General features: G+C 43.9%; 1 protein-coding gene across 1 annotated transcript in view; it reads left to right on the top strand.

The window, feature by feature from the left end:
- Window positions 1–24,182, top strand: part of UGGT2 (UDP-glucose glycoprotein glucosyltransferase 2) — a 306,688-nt gene that overhangs the window by 247,875 nt on the left and 34,631 nt on the right. Inside the window, exons 31-33 of the mRNA XM_084618017.1 lie at window positions 2,587–2,672; window positions 21,207–21,302; window positions 23,154–23,238. Coding sequence (XP_084474143.1) covers window positions 2,587–2,672; window positions 21,207–21,302; window positions 23,154–23,238 — 267 coding nt within the window. The remainder of the gene's footprint in view (window positions 1–2,586; window positions 2,673–21,206; window positions 21,303–23,153; window positions 23,239–24,182) is intronic.

The following is a 24,182-nucleotide window of genomic DNA, read 5'->3' as shown; positions in this document are numbered from 1 at the left end:
TGAGACTTCTTCATACAGTGTGTCCCAGTTTTGGACCTTCAGAGGCTGAGAAAGGTACAGAGCTACAGGGCAGAGGCAACAGGACATGTTTCCTCTGAGTCTCCTCCCCAGTCCCATGGATGTAAGTTTTCAGGATCTGAGGGAAATGGGATAAAATGCCATAGAGGCAGCTGACCCAACCCTGTACCGTGCAGATACAGAGAGATCCACATGTTCAGCCTCAGTACACAATCTGGGTCAAAATTAGGTAAATGATATGGTTGGAAAGTTAGTGTCCCCTTGATCTGTTGTAACCAAGTAATTTAAATAAGTAGAGTTGTATCAAATGTGGCAGATAGTATCTAATTTAAATTAGACTGCAGTCTTATCATAAATCAGATGTAGGCTATATCTTCAGAGACACTTGCTGTGAAGAAACTAAAAAAAACACAGGTTTTTACTGATTCAGTACTGACACAAAGCTAATAACATTAGCTTGACAATACCAAAAAAAAATCTAAATTAATTTTGGATAGAATTACATACATTCAGACACTTCAAGTGTTTGAAAAATGTATGTGGATTGCAGATATGTAGTTCAGAGAGTAAGGCCATCTAGTAAATTCAATTGAAGCTACTGGGCCCGAACATGGCCCATCTTGGACTTTGGCACAAGAGAGTAGAGGGGGTATAAGGTGCATTGAGGAGCATATGTAAGCGGGGGAATGGTCCTGCTATTGTAGGGAACTTTCCTGGCTTCTGCACTACCCCGATGAAATGGGCTAGCGGAAGGGTCTGAGTCCTCGCTCCCGCTTCCTTTCCCCAGAGGCCTCCCTGCCCTTGAGGACTCCCCTTCCACTCTGCTGTCTGGCAGAGTCCTTGTAACCCCAACAAGGCTGGGCCCAGGATTCCTGGGGGGCTTGACCCCCAACCTTGCTGTGGTCACCTAGGAAAGGGGCTAGGGTGTCCCCACTCCAGGGTACTCTCTCTACACTGGACACTTCCCTGACCCACTGATCATTACATATGATTTAAAGCAAATACAATTGATTTAATCAACAATTGGTTTAAAAAGGAATAAGGAAAAATGGGAAAGGTTAAAGGAAAACACATCACCCTGCTCTGTGGCAGGGAACATTACAAATAGTGTCTCTAGAATGTCAGGACAATTCACAGTCTGTTTCTTGTAGGTCCCAGGCCGCCTTCTCAGGCCCTGGCTGTGCTGCAGGGATGCTGCGGGTTGGACACTTGCTCTGGTGGTGGCTACAAGTTCTCAGGCTCTAAGTCGTAGTCTAACTCCTTCTTCCCAGTGTTGCCCCCACCCTGTCGGGGTTACGATCACCCTCCAAGCCTGGCCTGCAGAGCCTCTTGGCTGAGGCCTCTCCCTGTGCTGGGCCTGCTGCCCAGAGTCCCCCTCACTCTCCCTAGCTGTTCACTGCACCCGGCGCCGGACTGTTCCAGCCCCAGCTCCACCACTCTGTCTCAGCACTGCTGCTGCTCTGTCTCCACCTCTCTGGGCTGCTTCTCTGGCCCCTCTGGCTCTGGTTGTTGCAGCTGTCCTCCCAGGGCAAGTCTACTCTCTCTGGGCTGCTTTTCTGGCCCCTCTGGATCTGGCACAGCTCTGCTCCCCAGCGCAGCTTGGGCCCCTGCTTTCTCTTTACCTCGGCCCCACTCTGTCCGACCGAGGCAATTCCAGCTTACACGGAGGGCGGGACCCTCTGGCCTCCTGACTCCCTGATTAGCCTGCCTGCCCTGTCATTCAGGCTGACCTGGAGCATTGGCCTCTCCCCATTGTTCCTGGGGAATGTCAGTCTCAGGGTCCTGATTCCCCATCGACCCTTCCCCTTTTGTACTGGGAGCTAGCCAACCAAAACATTCCCACTCAATGTTAGTAAGGGGGCAACAGTCCCCTTACACATACACTATGACAGGTACGAATCTGTCACAGTTTTCTCCTTCTCCAGAGCACGGGGGAGACAAGGAGGGAGCTTGTGATTCACAATCTCCCTCGTGGGCTGCTTCAAGGGCAGTGCAACAGCATGTTTCCCCTAACTATGGTCTGTGTCACATACTGATAGCCTACCTTTTATGAGCAAAGATGGAAAGGAGGCTGCACTAGTTTTGTGTATTATTAATTACTCTTTACATATACAAACACAGAGTGCTTAAGCCTGCTCTTTGATTTGAGGATGTGAATCCCCATATGATCTTGTGTAAACAGTTGTTGCATAATCAGTTACTACTCTCTGGCATGCCTGGAGCAAATTTTACAAAGTACAAGGAAAGGATGGGTCACATAGCTAAGAAAGGAAGAGGACTGAATCTGAGAAATGTATATAGATAACATTGTAGAATATATGCTAGTATGGAAAAAAAAATTCAAGATCGGGTGGACAGGACTGATTAAGTCTACACTATGTACAAAATACTTACATTTGAATAGTATGAAATGGTGTTGTTACAGTGTAATTTCAAACCATTAAAGAATTAACTTGCTGAATTAGAAAACTTGCTGAATTAAAACTGGCCAATAGGTCCATTTTACAGCTACTGTATTTACTAACTAACCTCTCAAATTACATGAATGCTACTTTTTTTAATGACTAGGTACAAAAAAAACCTGATAAAATTGATGAAGATCTCCTTAGTGTTGGGGTTACAGAAGAAAAAGGAGCATGGGAATCCATTACAAGGTAACTGATGTTTGTTTTCACTTGGATCATGCCAATACAGCATGATTATAATAATTATTAGTTTATTATTTATAGTGTGGAAGCTCCCAAAATGTGACAGGGACTGTACAAACACATAAGAAAAGAAAGGCCTTACCCCAAAGAGTTTATCATTCAACAGACAAGAGAGATGAGCATAGAAACAAATATTCTTGGTGATATTAGGTAAATATTTTGTTGGATATTTTGTTTCCCTGTTCATCCCTCCATAACCTTTTCCAGATGCTCCAGCCAACTTGCTCCACCAATATGTGTTCTATCACCTTATGGCATAGACTCAACCTTCTTATGAGAATCAGGGGGTTAGAGAAATTAAAAAATCAGCTGTTAATATGGTACTCATGTATCAAATTGAACTCCTAAAGCAGACTATGATATGGCAATAATATGTCTGCAGACAAAGTTTGTGAAAACTGAGTGTTTCTACATTTTTTTCATCCAGGTATATATTAAAGCTTGAATTTAAATAATTTGGATTTGTTTTACAATTATGTAGTGATTCATAGGCCAGAAGGGCCCATTGTGATCATCAAGTCTAACCTCCTGTATAACACAAGCCATAGAACTTCCCCAAATAATTCCTAGAGCATATATTTTAGATATTTTTAAAATACATTTTAGATGTTTTAGATACAAATGTGATTGTATTAATTTACTCTGAGTAATGTATTATTTTTCAATAATATTATGTATGTGTTTCTGAAATTGAAAATGGAAATCACTAGGAAGATATGGAGCAAAGTCCAAAAACAAGGATGTAAGTAACTCATAATTCTTCTTTGAGTAGTGTCCTTGTGGGTGTTCCAGTGCAGGTGCACAATATGCCTCTTGTACCTTTTGATCAGAGATTTTCAGTAGCAGTGCCCTTTCGCCCCATGCATGTGCTCTAGATATGCTCATGCCCCGTACCAAGGATATATAGAGCTGTGCAGGTGAATCTCACCTGGTTTCTTCTCAACTGCTCAACAGCCTGAGGTGGAGTATCCAGCTTAGCCTCAAGTTCTTAGTTCCAGTTCAGTTTATTTAGTTCTTTTGTTAATTATACTACTTCAGTTAATTGGAGGTTTTCTGATTATATTCCCTTTCCCCATCAACCCCCCTTTCTGAGGGGTTTGCCTTGGGAGTTGTCATCAACCTGGCATGCCAGAATCCCCATGATTCAAGCGTTGCCGTACCTGCTGGGAATCTACACCAGTGAGCAACAGATATGCCTGGTGTATCCACTATCTGGGACACACCCACATTCCAGCCAAGTGCAAGATCTACTCAGCTTTTAAAAGCATATTTTGAAAAAAAAACGAGATTAAATTTAGGCTCCTCATGACGGAAGGTTCCCTCTGACCAGCCTCAGATACAGCCCACAGACATAGACCTGGAACATTGGCCTCCAAGTGAGCACAGTGCCCCTTCAACCTCCCTACCTAGATCTTTGTGGGATAAGAACACAGAGGTACCAGTAGACGTCTCATGGGGAGGGAGTGCTGGCTCTCCTTATAGAAAGCCTAATTCAAAAAAAGGTTTGGTCACCATCAAGAATGACCATTTTGGAGACTTCAGGTTCCAGGAAGCTCTCTCTGGTATCAGGAGCTCTCAGAAGATCTTGAGGTCATCAAAGAACCCGTGATACCATGCAAACCTCAGTACTACAACATTGGTCTTTCTGAGGTCATCATCCTCAGTACCAGGACCATTGGCTGAACAAGATACTACTGTCAACATCCTCAGTACTGACACCAGTTAATCTGGAGCCTCATCCAGTCCTGGTAGAGATTTACCCCGTACTGCAGGAGCTTAGATTCTCCAAGGACTTGTCAGTGTCTGAGGTGCCACAATTTCTGGTTTTTTTAATGGTTATCAAACAATTGTTGGTGCTGAGATCTCCCAAGTCTCAGAGACCTTACCTTCCTCTGATATCATCAGCACTATATGGACAACCATTCTTGCCTTCAGTGTCTGCTTCTTCTCTAGACTATGCTGAAGACTCTTCTTCAGATTCCTAGATCTCTGTGCAGTGGTTCCCTACATACCGCCACAGAAACATTTTTCCAGACATCTTAACTGAGAAAGTTGTGCCCTTGGGGCTTCTACCTTTAGCCCCTTCTCACTGGTATGAGCAGCACTGAAGTCCTCCTGCCTACCTTATGATTACCACAATGGCTTTATTGTTACTGGTGGTAGCCTGTCATCAGCAAGTATCAAGGGCTCCTAGCTGTTCCTTGGGGAGCATCATGAAGGGCAGTCTCCTGCTCCGTCTCTCCCTTCTCAAGAGCCCCAACCAAACGAGGAGTCTTTTGAGGAGCAATCGACTAAAGTGATCAAGGAGGTGACACCACAAACTAATATCTCCACCAGATGAGGCTGTGATACCTTCTCTTCCCTCTTACACTGACGATTTTAAACAGTTTCAGGAGCTGATGGAACAGATTGCTGACTCGCTTCAGATCCCACTGGAGAAGATGCAAGTGTCTCAACTTAAGCTCTTGGACATCCTCCACAGGACACCCTCTGGTTGCATAGCTTTACCAGTAAATGAGTCTCCACTGCGTCCTGCCAAAACTAGCTGGAGTCTGACAGATGCAAATAAAAAGTATTATGTTCCAGAAAAAAATACAAGTTTTTATTTTCACACCCTCCACCCAACTGTTTAGTTGTAGAGACTGTTAGTAAGCATGGTAGGCAATACTAACAGCATAATAACTCATATCATATGATAAAGACCAGAAGCCCTTCAACCTTGCTGGATGTAAAAACTACTCTTCCATAACCCCCCCCCCCCAGTTTAGAATAGTGAATTATCAGCTCTGATGGCAAAGATGGCACACCAACTACAATAAACTCAACACTTTTATTAATCATCTTCCCCCAGAACATTAGGAATAGTTCCAGGCTGAGTTCATAACTGACTCAGCTCTTAGCAAGCACCTGGTTGTGAGCTTCCCTAGATGTATCTGACATTGAAGCACCTTCCGTCTCTGCTTCTGTCATGCATCAAACATCTTGGATGAAGCAGTTGAGGTTTTCTAGGATGGTCCAAAATGCCATAAAAGACCTTCTTTTGATAGACTAAAACTTCTCAGTGAGTCTACTGATTAATCCATGCACACTATAAAGGATTTGAGGGCCACACTCAGATCTCTCAGTATATACACACCGGCAAATAAAAAATTTAATAGATCCCAACACAGAGATCCCATCCGTTCCAGTTCTCCGGCATTCATAGGCTGGCCGAACCACCTAAGAGATGGAGATACCAAAAAATGGTTGCAGTTTCAGGTCTTTTCGACACCACTCAATTTTGATGGCGTGGTCAAAGGCCCAGAACATCCCCACCTTGGGAATCTTCAGCTACGCCACACTACCCACCTCCCTCCCTTTGGAGGCAGTCTCTTCCATTTTTGAGCTGCATGGGAACAAAGTACATCCAACAAATGGGTTTTGAAAATTATAACATCAAGCTACTCCATCCATTTTACCTCCATCCCCTCATCCCACTCCTGTCCCTATCCCTTCTCAGGGACACTTCTCACAAACATTTGCTGAGACAGGAGACTACCTCTCTTCTAAGCATAGAGGCTGTAGAATCCGTTCCAGTCCACCACAGAGGGGAAGGGATTTTATTCCAAGTATTTTCTGGTTCCAAAAAAGAATGGTGGATGGAGATCAGTTTTAGATCTCATACTTCAAAACACCTTAGTGAAATCAGACATTCAGGATCATAGCTGTAATTCTATCATTAGATTCTGTGGATTGGTTAGCCATACATGATCTGAAGGTCGAGGATTGCAATCACCCCTCTCTCAAGAGGTTTCTTCATTTCAAACATGGCCAGCATCACTTCATGTATCAAGTACTCCCCTTTGGCCTCTCATCTGTGCCAAGAGTATTTTCCAAAGTCCTGGCAGTAGTAGCCACTTATGTTTGTTGGCAGGGAATAATCATCTTCCCCTATCTCAACAATTGGCTATTAAAGAGCTGGTTGTACACCATATTTCTCTCTGCAATATAGCCAGCCATGTCCTTATCTGCAGCTTAGAACTTCAGCTCAATCAGAAAGTCCATTTTCATTCCAGTTGTACAGATAGACTTCATAGGATCTTCTCTGGATGCTGTAACATGTAGAGCTTACCTCCCTGTGGACAGATTTACAACACTGACAAGCCTTATTGCCAAGATTGAAATAAGCCCCCAGACAACAGCAAGAAGTTGCCTCCAACTGCTGGGTCATATGGCAGCTTGTACTTTCATAACACAACACACCAGGCTGCACCTTTGCTGCTTCCAGAGTTGTTGCAGAACAGTCTGTATCCTGAACAAACATGGTCTAGACAAGTTGGTATCTGTCCCTTGTCAGGGGATACACTCACACAGCTGGTGGAAAGACTTGTCCAGAGTCCAATGCATGATTTCCTTTCACCTAGCCTCCTCCTATTATCATCACAACTTCAGATGCGTCACGTATCCACTTCCTTCCCTTAACTGAACAAATTCATCAAAGTCATGCCAGATAACATAGCCTGCATGTTATATATAAATCATCATGGAGAAGCAAGATTCCCCTCTCTTTATGCTGAAACAATAAAACAATGGAATTAGCGTATAGCCTATCACATTCTCATTTCAGCCTCTTAACCTCTCAGGCATGCAGAACACCATGGCAGGTGATCTGACCAAATACTTCTCCCAGGATTACAAGTGGGAACTGGACCCTTGGATTCTCAAACAGATTTTCCTGACCTGGTGGGTTTCCAAAAATGGACCTCTTTACAACTGCTGCCAACAGACAGTGCAAGAAATTCAGTTTGCTGGGGCATCTGAATCATCAGTCCTTGGAAGACACCTTTCTCATTCTTGGATAAGGGACTTTCTCTGTGCACATTCTCTGATACTATTAATTCTAAGGGTTTTGAACGAGATCAAACAAGACAAAGCCAGAGTCATTCTAGTTGCATCAGCTTGTCCAAGGCAAGTCTGGTACCCTTACCTGATTCACCTCGCTTCCTTTGCAGTGTTGACCATTTCCCATCCGCTGTCTCAGGATTCCAGTTGAACACTATCTAGACTTGGCCATCCTTCAACATAGAGCTTGGGTTTTCAATAGTTCTCTGGGGTAGAGGTTTCTTATGTGACAGAGATACAAGAGGTCCTATTAAACCGCAGAAAGAAGTCTATTCGAAATACTTAGCTTCAAAACTGGCTCTGGGAAGAAGGATAAAGGAGTTTGAGATGAAAGTTGTGTTCTCAGCCATCCTCCCTGTTGAAGGAAAAGGCCCAGGTAGGTACCGTCGAATTGTGGAGGTAAATGCGTGGTTACACAGGTGATGTTGGAGAGAGGGCTTTGGATTTCTCAACCATGGGGTGTTGTTCCGGGAAGAAGGATTGCTAGGAAGAGATGGGATCCACCTAACAAAGAGAGGGAAGAGTATCTTTGCAGGCAGGCTTGCTAACCTAGTCAGGAGGGCTTTAAACGAGGTTCAGCAGGGAACGGTGGCCTAAGCCCTGAGGTAAGTGGGGAAGTGGAATACCAGGAGGAAACAAAAGGAGGAGGGTGCAGTAGGGGAGGCCTCCTGATTCACACTGAGAAAGCAGGGCAATCGGTTAGGTATCTTAGGTGCATTTACACGAACGCAAGAAGCCTGGGAAACAAGCAGGAAGAATTGGAGGTCCTGGCACAGTCAAAGAACTCTGATGTGATTGAAATAACAGAGACTTCGTGGGGTAGCTCACATGACTGGAGCACTGTCATGGATGGATATAAACTGTTCAGGAAGGGCAGGCAGGGGAGGAAAGGTGGAGGAGTTTCACTGTACGTAAGAGAGCGGTATGATTGCTCAGAGCTCCAGTATGAAACTAGAGAAAATCCTGTTGAGAGTCTTTGTGTTAAGTTCAGAAGCGAGAGCAACAAGGGTGATGTCGTGGTGGGTGTGTGCTATAGGCCACCGGACCAGGAAGATGAGGTAGACGAGGCTTTCTTCAGACAATTGACTGAAATTTCCAGAACACAGGCCCTGGTTCTAAGGGGGGACTTCAATCACCCTGACATCTGCTGGGAGAGCAATACAGCAGTGCACAGACAATCCAGGAAGTTTTTGGAGAGTGTTGGGGACAACTTCTTGGTGCAACTACTGGAGGAACCAACCAGGGACCATTCTCCTCTTGACCTGCTGCTTACAAACAGGGAAGAATTGGTAGGGGAAGTAGCAATGGGTGGCAGCCTAGGCAGCAGTGACCATGAGATGGTTGAAGAAAGGAGAGTAGCAAAATATGGACCCTGGACTTCAGAAAAGCAGGCTTTGACTCCCTTAGGGAACTGATGGTCAGGATCCCCTAGGAGGCTAATATGAGGGAGAAAGGAGTCCAGGAAAGCTGGTTGTATTTTAAAGAAACCTTATTGAGGGCGCAGGAACAAACCATTCCGATGTGCAGAAAGAATAGCAAATATGGCAGGCGACCAGCTTGGCTTAACACTGAAATCTTCTGTGAGCTTAAACACAAAAAGGAAGCTTACAAAAAGTGGAAACTTGGTCAGATGACTACGCAGAGGTATAAAAATATTGCTTGAGCATGCAGAGGTGTAATCAGGAAGGCCAAAACACAACTGGAGTTGCAGCTAGCAAGGGATGTGAAGGGTAACAAGAAGGGTTTCTACAGGTATGTTAGCAACAAAAAAAAGGTCAGGGAAAATGTGGGACCCCTAATGAATGGGGGAGGCAACCTAGTGTCAGATGATGTGGAAAAAGCTGAAGTACTCAATGCTTTTTTTGCCTCAGTCTTCACAGACAAGGTCAGCTCCCACACTGCTGTCCTGGGCAACACAGTATGGGGAGGTGGTGAGCAGCCCTCAGTGGTGAAAGAATGGGTTAAGGACTATTTAGAAAAGCTGGATGTGCACAAGTCTATGGGTCCAGATCTAATGCATCTGAGGGTGCTGGGGGAATTGTCTGATGTGATTGCAGAGCCATTGGCCATTATCTCTGGAAACTTGTGGCGATCGGGGGAGGGCCCAGACAATTGGAAAAAGGCAAATATAGTGCCCACCTTTAAAAAAGGGAAGAAGGAGAACCCGGGGAACTACAGACTGGTCAGCCTCACCTCAGTCCCTGGAAAAATCATGGAGCAGGTCCTCAAGGAAACCATTTTGAAGTACTTGGAGGAGAGGAAGGTGATCAGGAACAGTCAACATGGATTCACCAAGGGCAAGTCATGCCTAACCAACCTGATTGCCTTCTACGATGAGATAACTGGCTCTGTGGATATGGGGAAAGCGATAGATGTGATATATCTTGACTTTAGCAAAGCTTTTCATACAGTCTCCCACAGTATTCTTGCCAGCAAGTTAAAGAAGTATGGGCTGGATGAATGGACTATAAGGTGGATAGAAAGCTGGCTAGATGGTTGGGCTCAACAGGTAGTGATCAATGGTTCCATGTCTATTTGGCATCCGATATCAAGCGGAATGCCATGGGGCCGGTCCTGAGGCCAGTTTTGTTCAACGTCTTTGTTAATGATCTGGACGATGGGATAGATTGCACCCTCAGCAAGTTCGCAGATGACACTAAGCTAGGGGGAGAGGTAGATACACTGGAGGGTAAGGATAGGTCTAGAGTGACCTAGACAAATTGGAGGATTGGGCCAGAAGAAATCTGATGAGGTTCAACAAGGACAAGTGCAAGTCCTGCACTTAGGATGGAAGAATCCCATGCTCCGCTTCAGGCTGGGGACCAACTGGCTAAGCAGCAGTTCTGCAGAAAAGGACCTGGGGATTACAGTGGATGAGAAGTTGGATATGAGTCAGCAGTGTTCCCTTGTCACCAAGAAGGCTAACTGCATACTGGCCTGCATTAGTAGGAGCATTGCCAGCAGATCAAGGGAAGTGATTATTCCCCTCTATTTGGCACTGGTGAGACCACATCTGGAGTATTGCATCCAGTTTTGGGCCCGCCACTACAGAAAGGATGTGGACAAATTGGAGGGCAACAAAAATGATCAGGGGGCTGGGGCACATGACTTACAAGGAGAGGCTGAGGGAACTGGTCTTATTTAGTCTGAAGAAGAGAAGAGAGAGAGGATTTGAAAGCAGCCTTCAACTGCCTGAATGGGGGTTCCAAAGAGGATGGAGCTTAGCTGTTCTCAGAGGTGGCAGGTGACAGAAAAAGGAGCAATAGTCTCAAGTTGCAGTGGGGGAGGTCTAAGTTGGATATTAGGAAACACTGTTTCACTAGGAGGGTGGTGAAGCACTGGAATGGGTTACCTAAGGAGGTGGTGGAATCTCCTTCCTTAGAGGTTTTTAAGGTCAGGCTTGACAAAGCCCTGGCTGGGATGGTTTAGTTGGTGTTGGTCCTGCTTTGAGTAGGGGGTTGGACTAGATGTCCTCCTGAGGTCTCTTCCAACCCTAATCTTCTTTGATTCTATGAATTGGTGTACACTTCCCTCTTTGCTGTTCTTGATTGCCTGTTGGATTTAAAGAGGTCAGATCTTTCCATGAGTTCAGTCAGAGTTTTTATTTGACAGCTATTACAGCCTTTCATTCTCCTGTGAGGGATTCTCAGTCTTTGTTCATCCCACTTTGAGCCACTAGCTAAGTCTTCTCTGCTGCACTTATCAAGGAAAACATTCATTCTCTGTGGCCATCTTTTCTGCTTGTGTAGTCAGGAAACTAGGATCATTAATAGGTGACTTTCCCTCGCCTATTTGCTATTCTCTTCAAGAATAAGGTATCATTATGCCCATGTCCCAAGTTTGTACCTAAAATATTCTCTGATTTCCAAATTAACCATGTTATCCATCTTCCTGTGTTTTTCCCCCCAATGCCACACCAATATTAGAAGGGCACTAGCCTTCTATTTGGACTGTTCAGAAAGTCCTTTGGACTATTTATCTCAGTTGTGACCAGATCTAAAGGATCCATGATCTCTACACAAAGACTTTCAAAGTGGATTTGTGGGTTGTTACCGGGCTGCTAATGTTCAGCCCCCTTGAATAGCTCATTCTAGAAGATCCCAAGCTAACTCCATGACACTATAAAGAAAATGTGCCAACTCCTGAAATTTGCAAAGCGGCAACCTGGACATCAATGCATTTTTTTTTCAAACACTGAAGTCTGGTATGTGCCTGTAAATCAAAAGCTGCTGTTGGCATGACAGTCCCTCTGTATTGGATCCAGCTCCAAAGCTGTTCCTCTTTCAGGGGATACTGCTTCGGGGTCACCTCAAGTGGAGAACCCATGAGGACATTATGACACACTGTGCCTTAGGGGAAAACACTGTATCCCCACGTTCATCCTTATAATATGGTTGTGTGGTATCCAATGCAAAGTTTGTCATGTCGGGTGTCTTCAGAAGGCTCATGATGCACTGAGCATTGTTGTTATAGTAATGTTATAGGTTGTAATTCCATGTATATAGTTATGAGACTGAAAATGTGTCTTCATGGCTTAAAACAAGCCCAGGAAAAAACTTTCCAGGAGCAGAGGCCCAGGCAAAATTCTCCAAGAGCAGAGGGGCTGTTCACACATCATCAGGGCATGTATGGGACAAACCCAGCCCAGCCTCACAGGAACAAAGGACACTGGCCTAGGCAGCAACAGAGGATCTGTTGGACTCTTGAGTGAGTCATCCCCCATCCCTTCATCATGGGACCGTGATGAGGTAATGCTCACCTGACTCTGAAAGGATGGGGAGGGCAAAACCAAGAGGGAAGAAAGGACATGATAAAAAGGAGAGACGTTTGCCATGCACGCGCTCTCTCTCTCTCTCTCTCTCTCTTTTCCACGTACATCTGCAGACCACCACCAAGTGACTGAAGTGCTGATCAAAGGAGAGAACCTGGCTGAAGGGCAACCAGCCAGCCTGTGGTGAGAAGCATCTAAGTTTGTAAGGGCACTGACAGTGTTAAGATCAACTTAGAATGCGTTTTGCTTGTATTTCATTTGACCAAATATGACTTCTTGTGCTTTGACTTATAATCACTTAAAATCTATCTTTTGTAGTTAATACATTTATTTATTCTACCTGAGGCAGTGTGTTTGGTTTGGAGCATGTCAGAGACTCCCCTTGGGTTAAGAAGCCTGGTGCATATCAATTTCTTTGTTAAATTGACAAACTCATATAAGCTTGCAGTGTCCTGCAAGCATAACTGGACACTGCAAGACAGAGGCTCCTAGGGTTGCGTCTGGGACAAGAGATATTGGCTAGCATCATTCAGTTGCACAATCCAAGCAGCTTATGTGCCAAAGGCTGTGCATGAACAGCCCCAGAGTGGGGGTTCTCACAGCTGAGCAGGGTAAGGCTGTCTCCCAGAGTCAAGGATTGGAGTGACCTAGCAGATCACCAGTCCAGATAACACCAGGGGAATGTCCAAGACACTACTCACCTTGTGCAGTAGCTGGAGTTCTTCAAGATGTGCGTCTCTGAGTGCTTCACTACCTTCCCTCCTTCCCTTCTGCATCAGAGTTTCACAGGATTTCATGGTAGAGAAGGAACTGAGGGCTGTTTACCTGCATAGCTTTGTATATTCTTGTATGGGACATGAGAATGTCTAGAGTCCATGTGCAGGCTGAATACGCACTGTTACCAAAAAATTCCAATCAAAGGCTCATGAGGTGCATGCACAGCTGAAGTGGAGCATACACAGGACACACATCTCAAAGAACTCCAGTTCTTATTTGAGCACTTGCTCGTGTTCATTCCACATTAGGTGTGCATGTGCCACACCATTGCCAGAGCTTTTTCCCTCAGTGGTATCTGTCAAGCTGACTTTAGTGGCCTCTGATGCCACATGCTCATGTGCTGGCATAAGGGGTGCTGCTGGCCTCGCACCCTCTCAGTTCCTTCTTACCGCCCAAGATGGTTACTGGAAGATCTCTTCTTGCTTTGGTAAGGTGTTTTTCAGCGGTTTTCTTCTCTGTAATTTAGTTTATTAGTATTGTAAATGGTATTAGTGTAGATAGCCCCCCTCCTTTAGCATAGAGGAGCTTCCTTCCCTCCTGGGGCCAGACATACCCCAGGCTTCAAACTTTGTGCCTCTTGTGGCAAGCCTATGTCAGTGAGCGATCCACACTCCAGTTGTCTGAAGTGTCTGGGAGAGGCTCACATTTGAAAGTGCTGTCAGATTTTTTGGAACTTTAAGCCTCATATGAAGAAAGACAGAGAGACTAGACCGAGGGCTATCCTAATGGAAGCCACTCTTAGACCTGCAAAGCGCACTTCTGGCACCGTGCATTTCTTGGCACTGTTTTCCAACTCCTGTGCCGAGGAAGAAACTTAAGAAGCAGCACTCCAAAAGAACAGGTTTCAGAGTAACAGCCGTGTTAGTCTGTATTCGCAAAAAGAAAAAGGAGTACTTGTGGCACCTTAGAGACTAACCAATTTATTTGAGCATGAGCTTTCGTGAGCTACAGCTCACTTCATCGGATGCATGCTGTGGAAACTGCAGCAGACTTTATATATACACAGAGAATATGAAAAAATACCTCCTCCCACCCCACTGTCCAGCTGGTAATAGCTTATCTAAAGTGATCATCAGGTGGGCCATTTCCAGCACAAATCCAGGTTTTCTCACATCCCCCCCACCCCCATACACACACAAACTCACTCTCCTGCTGGTAATAGCTCATCCAAACTGACCACTCTCCAAGTTTAAATCTGAGCTATTACCAGCAGGAGAGTGAGTTTGTGTGTGTATGGGGGTGGGGGGGATGTGAGAAAACCTGGATTTGTGCTGGAAATGGCCCACCTTAATTATGCACATTGTAGGGAGAATGGTCACTTTGGATGAGCTATTACCAGCAGGATAGTGAGTTTGTGTGTGTGGTTTTTGGGAGGGGGGTGTGGGGGTGAGAGAACCTGGATTTGTGCAGGAAATGGCCCAACTTTATTATCATGCACATTGTGTAAAGAGTTGTCACTTTGGATGGGCTATCACCAGCAGGAGAGTGAATTTGTGTGGGGGGGTGGAGGGTGAGAAAACCTGGATTTGTGCTGGAAATGGCCCACCTGATGATCACTTTAGATAAGCTATTACCAGCAGGACAGTGGGGTGGGAGGAGGTATTTTTTCATATTCTCTGTGTATATATAAAGTCTGCTGCAGTTTCCACGGCATGCATCCGATGAAGTGAGCTGTAGCTCACGAAAGCTCATGCTCAAATAAATTGGTTAGTCTCTAAGGTGCCACAAGTACTCCTTTACTCCAAAAGAAGGCATTCTCGCATGCCAAAGAAAGGCAAACAAGGGGAAGGCAGTGGAGTGCAACCCACATTGGGCACTCCTCCACCCCCAGTACCATGGCAGCACCATTGAATCTACCTAGAGCAGGGTGGGCAAACTTTTTGGACTGAGGGCCACATCGGGGTTCCAAAACTGTATGGAGGGCTGGGTAGGGAAGGCTGTGCCTCCCCAAACCCTAACCCTATCCATCCCCTCCCACTTCCCGCCCCCTGACTGCCCCCCCTCAGAACCCCAGACCCATCCAACCCCCCCTACTGCTTGTCCCCTGACCGCCGCCTCCTGGGACCCACTGCCCCCATGAGACCCCACTCCCTGTCCAATCCCCCCTGCTCCCTGACAGGCCCCCCGGAGCCCCCCCCCCATCTACCCCCTCCCAAATCCCCTTTCAGAATGTGGCCCTGCAAACATGGGCGGAGGACTCAGGAGGAGCAGGTGCAGCCGCGCAGCCGGAGAGAAGCGGCAGTTTCCCCTTCAAAGCGCCACTTCTCTCCAGCCGGCTGCACTGCCACCTGGTGCTCTGCCTGTGTTTGCCGCGCTCCCGCCATCCGCACCACCCGTCTGCTCCCCTGAGGATGCAGGTGAGCCTCCCTTCCTGCTCTCCCCTGCCCCTGCAGTGCAGCCCCCTCCTGCGCTGGCAGCGCGGAGTGCTGATGCTGCAGAGGAGGGGGGATACCAGCGGAGGGCCTGGAAGGATAGAGTCCCTGGCTGGGAGCTCAAGGGCTGGGCAGGACAGGCCCGCGGGCCGTAGATTGCGCAGCTCTGACCTCGAGGAACGATGAGTCCAGTGCAGAACCCCCTGCAATGCCTGGAAGTTATCACAGCACCAGAGGAATTACAGTGCCTTCTACGCGGGAAACCTTTGCAGCAGCCAAGAACTTGTTATCGCTCCTGGTACCGCCTACCCCGATGGGACAGCTGCTGGCTCTGATGAGCATGAGCAGGAGAGAGCATGGTGCTCAGAGATCCTTTCTGGCACTGAGACCTTTGTTACCTTCCTGGGGCAGGCTGACCCTCCTTTCTTCTGCAAGGTTGTCCCCAGTCCAGCACCAGTCCCAGGATCCTTGGCACCATACAGCGAAAGTGAGGGGTACTACTCTCCCATGGTCACTTCAGGAGGACTCTGTTAGAATCTGAGGTGATCCATCCCAAGAACTGCCACTGGTTCCCTATGTTCCACTGGATCCCGATGCAGGTCCCCCACGGGTACCTGGGCAGGTGGACAGTGGCCTATTCAGTGTCTATTCTGGAAACCATAGGACTTTCCCCCAGTACTGGGTCCGTTGTCTCGGCATCCAAGAGACAGATTTCTGCACCGCTCTGCTTGGACCTGGACCCTGGTACTGAACCTGGTACCAGTACACAGGACGTGACCCCAGTGGAAGTAATAGAGGCAGAAGAAGAGAAGGCTCTCCCTCCGGCACAGGCCTCCTCCTCCTCCCCAGATGAGGCCGTCTTGGGACCAAGAGGCTTGCTGCCACAAGATAACTTTAGAACCCACCAGGAGCTTCTAAAGAGGATAGAAGCTAACCTGGGACTAGAGATTGAGGAGCTCAAGGAGTATTCCTGCAGCCTCATTGACATTTTGGCTGCAGCAGCACCATCTAAGGTGGCCCTACCCATTAACGTGGCCATAATGGGTCCAATCAGAGCCATGTGGCAAATCCCATCTTCTCTCTTTGAAGAGGGCAGAGAAGAAATACTATGTGTCAGCCAAGGAGTACGAGTACTTATACGCTCTCTAGTCATATCAGCGGCCAATGAGAGGGATAGACAAGTCCAAGCACTTGCTACCCCCAAACAGAAAGACTTAAGGAAACTCAATTTTTGGCAGAAAAATTTATTCAACAGGTGGACTACAGCTGTGTATCTCAAACCAGCAAGTCCTTCTGGGGAGGTACAATTACAACATGTGGGACTTCTTGTTGAAATTTAAAGACTTGTTGCTGCAGGACTTCAGGCAAGAGTTCTCCACTTTCTTAGAGGAGGGAAAGAACATAGCGAAAGCCTCACTCCAGGCAGCACTGGATGTAGCCGACGCAGCAGCTAGAAGGATGGCCTCTGCAGTGACCATGAGATGACGCTCTTGGCTGCAGTACTGAGGGCTACCTCAGGAGGTCCAGCATTGATCCAGGACAACAAAGTCAGACAACATTTGCAAACTGTTCGATGATTTTATGATTTCAACAGAAAGCAGTTGGACTAATTGCATCAGGGTCTGCCCTGATGGAGCATCAGCAAGGACCGGAAAGCATTCTGGTGTTGTGCAAAAAATAAAAGGCGTTGCACCTCGCGCTATTTGGATACCCAGCTTTTTACACTGAGAGGTGTAAGAGGCAAAAGATATTGAATCAGGTCTTCACAGTGGTCTGAACACAGCAGTAACGCTCGTTAATTTTATTAAATCCAGAGCAACAAACTCGAGGTGTTTTGCTTCACTTTGAGGAGGTGGGTACAGAGCACCATTCCTTGCTCATGTGTACAGAGGTGAGATGCTTCCGCATATATTAATCTCAAGGAAGAGTTATGTACTTAGCTGATAAAAAACGTGAACTTGCCGAAGTGCTGAAAGATAAAGTGTGGCTGGCAAAACTGGGTAACCTCGCAGACATATTCAGTGAAATGCTATGCAAGGTGGAAACACTAATTTTTATTGCCCAGTGTGAAAGAATTGAGGTATTCAGAAGAAAACTACAACTCTGGAAAGTTCATTTCTGGGGGGCCACTACTGATATGTTTCTTTCATTCAGGAACGAAACACTGACTTTGACATAATTAAACCTCAGCTAGCAGCACATCTGTCTGGTCTGCTTAACAAATTTAATGCTTATTTTCCCAAACTCACAACAGAACAAGCTGCTACACACATGTGCACTACAAATCCCTTGAGTGAGAACATTGAAGCTAAACTTTCATCCAGTGTCCCAGCAAAACTGTTGGAAGTGCTCATTGACATTTCGTCAGACAGCTCCCTCAGAATCAGGTTCAAAGAAATGCCACTGGAGAAATTTTGGTGTGTGTGTTCCAATGAATATATCACTGTTTCTTCTGCAGCGCTGAAAGTTTTGATCTCCTTTAGTACCACCTGCTTATGCAAAGCCAGATTTTCAGCCATTACATCAATGAAAACAAAGTATTGAACCACGATTGACATTGACCATGACATGTGCGTGTGCTTGTCAAAGATACCCCCAATCATTTTGACTGAAGTGTTGATCAGCACCAGCAACAAGTTTCACACTTGGTAAATAAAAAAAATCAGTTTTATTTTTTATTTTTGTACCTATATTGTTTTCTATATATATATATATATATATATATATATATATATATATATATATATATATATATATATATATATATATATATATATATATATATATATATATATATATATAGTGTTTGTTTAACTGTATACCAGTCCATTTAATACATCCATTTTAATCTATTGGATATGCAGAAAAACAGGTGTGGCACAGGTAGGCTGTGGAGTTTTTATAGCATTTGTGGGGAGGGGGGACTCAGAAAGAAAAAAGTTAAGAACCCCTGGACTAGGTGATCTAATATAGATATAAAAAATCCTAACTTTTATTATTCACATTTCAAATATGCAGGTGGACATAATAATCAGGGCTGGTAGCATCATCTGTTTTACGGTTGCCTAATGCTTCCCATTATGAGCCTGTTTTCAGTTAGTAACTTAGTTAACCTTTAACTATTTGGGATACAAATTTCCATGCTGTGTTCTGCCATTTCTGAGAATGAGGCTAGGGAAGAAAATTCTAATGACCTTTTCTTTTAAATGCTATAGCACCCCCATGCTTTACAGCAAGAACTTAGTCTGGCAGAGGGTGGCCTTCGTATCAGAAGCCTTTTGAAATCTCATGAAAATCCACCCAAATTTAGCCAATATATAAGCCTTTGAAAAATTATATTTTGCATATGCTCAGTAGAGATTTGCCTAACCTCTAAAATCTACGAAGATTCCATTTTCCCTGGGCATGTTCTATCCCCTCACAACTCATAGTGCTAACCAGACTACACATGCACCATCCCCACAGAGTGACAACATGCTCCAACTCAAGTCTATGGGGGGGATGTCACCATGCCTCAGTGGGTCACAACTGAGAATACCGGATTCAGGACAAACTGCTGAGAAATGGGGTAGACTTACCCCAAAACTGTTCGTTATTCTTCCATAAGATATACCATGCCAGTGACAAAAGTAAACTTCCATCTCACCACATTGGCTAACAAGAAGTCAGAAATGCAGTCTCCTTAGGTATTCCAATCCTTGTTTCGACACACAGACACTAGACTTAATGATGAGTGGTTATTTAAAACCAGTTTCATCAACCAAAGAGTTCTTCTTCCAGGAAGTTTTGATATGAAGACATCAAGAGATGGAAAATCCACCACTTCCCTTAGAAGTTTGTTCCAGGGGTTAATCACTCTGTCAAAAATTTCAAATATGAATTTGTCTGGCTTCAGCTTCCAGCCATTGGTTCTTGTTATACCTTTCTTCATTAAAGAGCTCTTTAGTACCTAGTATTTTCTGTGTATGAAAATACCTATACACTGTAATCAAATTATCTTTTTGATAAGCTAAGCAGGTTGAACTCAAAATCTCTCATTAAAAGACATTTTCTCCAGCATTTGAATAATTTTTTTGGCTCTTTTCTGCACCGTCTCCAGTTTCTGCAGTCTAGATGAAAATGTCTGAATAGAACTAAAAAGGAAAAGAAAACGGTTATGGAAAAAAATCTGTAGACTTTAGATCCACAATGAGCTTTCATCTAAGGAATATGGCAGGGGAAATACCTATGAAAATTTCCCCCTCAGATTTCTGCTGGGTGGAATTTTAACCCAATTAACACAACAGAAGGACTCCTCAGTTCCAGTTTCCAGCTCCATCCCAGGCTGGAGCAGCTGATAGTAGCTATTACATGGAAATTCCTTCTGAGCCTCCTGTGATGTGCTGACGTGCTTGTACTTTTCCACAAACTGTGTTGAGGGCTTTGCTTGAAATAATGAGTTTCCCTCGACATGGGAGAAGCTATAAAAGGCCCTCGAAACATCTCCATTTTGCCTCTTTCCTGCTCTGATCTCTGGACTATGGACTTTAACTAACAGGAGCATTACAACCAATGGATTGAGGACCTTCCAATCTTTTAGATGTTACCAGAGACATTATAAGTCAGCAGTTTATGTCATCACTGCTTCAAACCTGATACAGGAACTCTGCAATTGTTGTGCGTACTTGATTCCTTTGACCATTTTAACTCTGTCCTCTTTCTTTTCTCTTATAAATAAATCTTTAGATATTAGATACTAAAAGATTGGCAAAAGCATGATTATTGGGTAAGATCTGAATTATATATTGACCTGGGTATGTGGCTGTGGCTGGATCAGAAGAACCCTTTGTTGATGAAACTGGTTTTAAATAACCACTCATCGTTAAGTCTAGTGTCTGGGTGTCGAAACAAGGATTGGGATACCTAAGGAGACTGCATTTCTGACATAAGTTATTAGACTGCATTTCTGACGTGAGTTATTAGACTTATTATGTGGGCAACTGGGTGAAATGTAACTGCCTGTAATATGCAGGAGGTCAGACTCGATCTGTTGGTCCCTTCTGGTCTTAAACTCTATGAATCTCTGAACCTTAATTTTACCCTTTTGTTAGCATCTCTTATAATACTAATTATGTGGTCATAGCCTATACTTTCTACAGGACATCCACACTCCTGTCTTCATCATTCAGAGTGCAAGTATATGGTGCATGGTGGATATGGTAGTGTAGAGAATAAGACAGGGGTCCTGTAGATATGTATCTTATCCTTGGCAATGTTCTGTTTGCAATTTTCACTTGTAATTTGGCAATACATGCAAATTTTAAAAGGTTTAACGGAGAGCACATTTGAGCTTCCAGGAGACTGGATGAATGACAGTTAGTGAATGAGGCTGTGGTCCACTCACTGAACAATGATTATAAAAACAAATATTACTCATTCACAATCACTCTGTCTCATTCGCTGTGCACTGAATAGAAAAATCACTGGGCCTTCTGGAAAAATCGTATGTGTTCATGTAATTTTAAAGACAGTATTGTAATGCATATGCAAAACATGGGGGCAGATTTGAGCTGGTAGAGAAACCATTACTTGCAATTCTTTCAATATAGAACCCTGCTATTAATGTAGTTGTTTGGGTGGCTTATAGTCTTTGTCCTTCTCCCTAGTTACAGAGCCTATAACAGATATTTATTTTTTAAGTTTTTCAGATCTTCAAACAGAAGAAAAAGAGAAGAAAAAGTATGTTCTAAATATTTTTTCGGTTGCTTCAGGCCATTTATATGAACGCTTTTTAAGGTAATTTAAGCAAAAGGGAAAACTTAGGAATTTACTGGGAATACTCTAAAAGTTCATCAAAAAGTTAAAGAGTTTTTAGGAAGTATGGCTATTACTTCCTAAAATAATAGTAGGAATAATAACATTGCATAGAAAAAATGTACACAGGAAGGATCACATTTATTTTTGGTTCAACTATTGAATAATACTAGAGGTCAAATTAATCCAATATAGGTGTGTTCAAGAATATCATATCTTTCTCTTTTAAAGAAAACCTTTTTTAATGCTATCCATCAATGTATTTGATAAATATGAACACCAAAAGGCCAAAATCAGCCCTAGTGTATCCAGTTATAACTCCACAACTTCACTGGAGTCGTATCTGTTTAGATAATGGCTGAATGTGGCCCAAAATCTACATACTATCATGTGATGGCCCATTCCCTACATATACTAATACTACTGTATCCACAGGTTAATGATTTGATAAATCATAATTGTTTTAAGAGAATCATTATAGTGTGTTGTCAGACTGCTTAGAATACTTTTGTTCACAGATTTTTTGAAACAATTGACCAAGACTATTGCCATTGTGCGTGCTGTTACAGGGGTAACTGTACCTCTATCCTCTCTCTGAGTGCATCCCCTCAGAATGGAATTCTGTAATTCTCCCACTCCTAGGACTAGTCTACACTAGAAGCGATACAGCAGCGCAGCTGCACCGCTGTAGTGTGTCTGGTGAAGATGCTCATGCTGATGGGAGAGAGCTCTCCAGTCACCATAATAAAACCACCTCCGCAAGAGGCAGTAGCTGTGTCAGGGGGAGAACCTCTCCTGCCGACATAGCTTTATCCACACCTGCAGTTAGGTTGGTGTAACTTACATCGTTCAGGAGGGTGGCTTATTCACATCGTGGAGCAACATAAGTTACACTGACGTAAGTGGTGTGTACAAGCCCTTAGACTCGTCCCAGGGCTGCAGTATCTTGTGGATCAACTGTTCTTACTTAGCAGGTCTGACTGAGCTTGGACACCTGCAGTTCTTCCCTCCAGAAATCTGTAAACAGTGAACTACAATGATTCAAAACAGCCTTCTTAAAATAAAATTATTCATTTTGCAGGAGGAACAAAGCATTTAGAGAAAACTGTTTATACCCATGTCTTTCTTACCGAGAGGCGTACCATCCCCTGATAGTAACCTAGGCAGGACTAACTTCTTCAGACTCCTCTGGCAGGCTGTCACGTATCTCAGTCTTGTTTCCCCAAGCAACTCTTCCGTCTCTCTTGAGAATGTTAGTTTTAAACCTGCCACCGTTCTTTTGATTTTCTGCTTTGCTAGGCCTTTTTCTGTCCCTTACACTGTCAGTATTCACTGAAGGGTGGCTTATCTTGAGCCATTCTGTCTCCTTCCTGCTTGTTTTTTCTTACAGTCCCTATTAAACTAAACCAATACCGTCATACAGTAAACATCCCAATAACCAAGTTAACACACAGTATTTATGAATTATTAGAGAGCAGCTCCATTTCAGTCACATGTGCATTTACCTGAGGATAGAACCTGTTAGTCGACCCATGTTTATTTAAACACTGTTCCTTCTAATGTGGTTTAAATACAGTTTAGCCAGTGTGGTGTAGACTGAGCTGTCTAAAAGCGGTCTAGAAAAATCTATGCCAGAATGCAGTTTATGATCATAGAAGTCACACCTTGCTTAAACTGTGTTGGCAAGAATCATAAATAGAATCAGGTTTGCTGCAAGCTTTTATTTCTAATATATAATGGGTCTTAAAACTGTAAAATCCCTTTTGATGTTATGGTTGAAATGTGATTTCATGATTATATTAATTTGTTTATTATAGACTTTTCTTTCCACAGAATTATGATGCTTTCCGTTCTGCGTCATACCAAGACACCTGTTAAATTTTGGTTTCTGAAAAATTATCTTTCTCCTACATTTAAGGTAAGTGTAATGTCCCTCTTTCATTGTGCTTGTATTGTTAATAACAGAGTAGTAAAATGAATAACAATGCATTGTCACTTTTACTGAATTTCATATTTTTATCATTAGAATAGATTTTAAAAATCACCAAATTAATTAAAATAACTACATTATGGAAACATTAATATCAAAGTTTTTAAACAGCCATTATATAAGATCTTTTTTTTTCTTCTGAAACCAAGGTAGAATGGGTACATTTTAAAAGTTTCTTATATTCTGACAGATTATATCATCTTGAGAAAAATACTTATAGTTGGGAATACCACTAGAATTATGGAAATTGTCAGAGCAGCAGAAACACTTTAAGTGTACCAATTGTACCACATTTTTTTTTAAGTAACAGCCGTGTTAGTCTGTATTCGCAAAAAGAAAAGGAGTACTTGTGGCACCTTAGAGACTAACCAATTTATTTGAGCATAAGCTTTTGTGAGCTACAGCTCACTTCATCGGATGCATACTGTGGAAAGTACAGAAGATCTTTCTATACACACAAAGCATGAAAAATGGGTGTTTACCACTACAAAAGGTTTTCTCTCCCCCCATCCCACTCCTGCTGGTAATAGCTTATCTAAAGTGATCACTCTCCTTACAACGTGTATGATAATCAAGTTGGGCCATTGGATTTGTGCTGGAAATGGCCCAGCTTGATTATCATACACATTGTAAGGAGAGTGATCACTTTAGATAAGCTATTACCAGCAGGAGAGTGGGGTGGGAGGAGAGAAAGCCTTTTGTAGTGGTAAACACCCATTTTTTCATGCTTTGTGTGTATAAAAAGATCTTCCACAGTATGCATCCGATGAAGTGAGCTGTAGCTCACAAAAGCTTATGCTCAAATAAATTGGTTAGTCTCTAAGGTGCCACAAGTACTCCTTTTCTCTTTACAGAAGTGTTTCACTTTTAGA

Source organism: Lepidochelys olivacea, assembly GCF_965140295.1.
Source record: "Lepidochelys olivacea isolate rLepOli2 genome assembly, chromosome: 1".
In the NCBI taxonomy this organism is placed as follows: domain Eukaryota; kingdom Metazoa; phylum Chordata; order Testudines; family Cheloniidae; genus Lepidochelys; species Lepidochelys olivacea.
The sequence above is the reverse complement of the archived record's forward strand: the minus strand, read 5'-3'. Positions and strand labels throughout refer to the sequence as shown.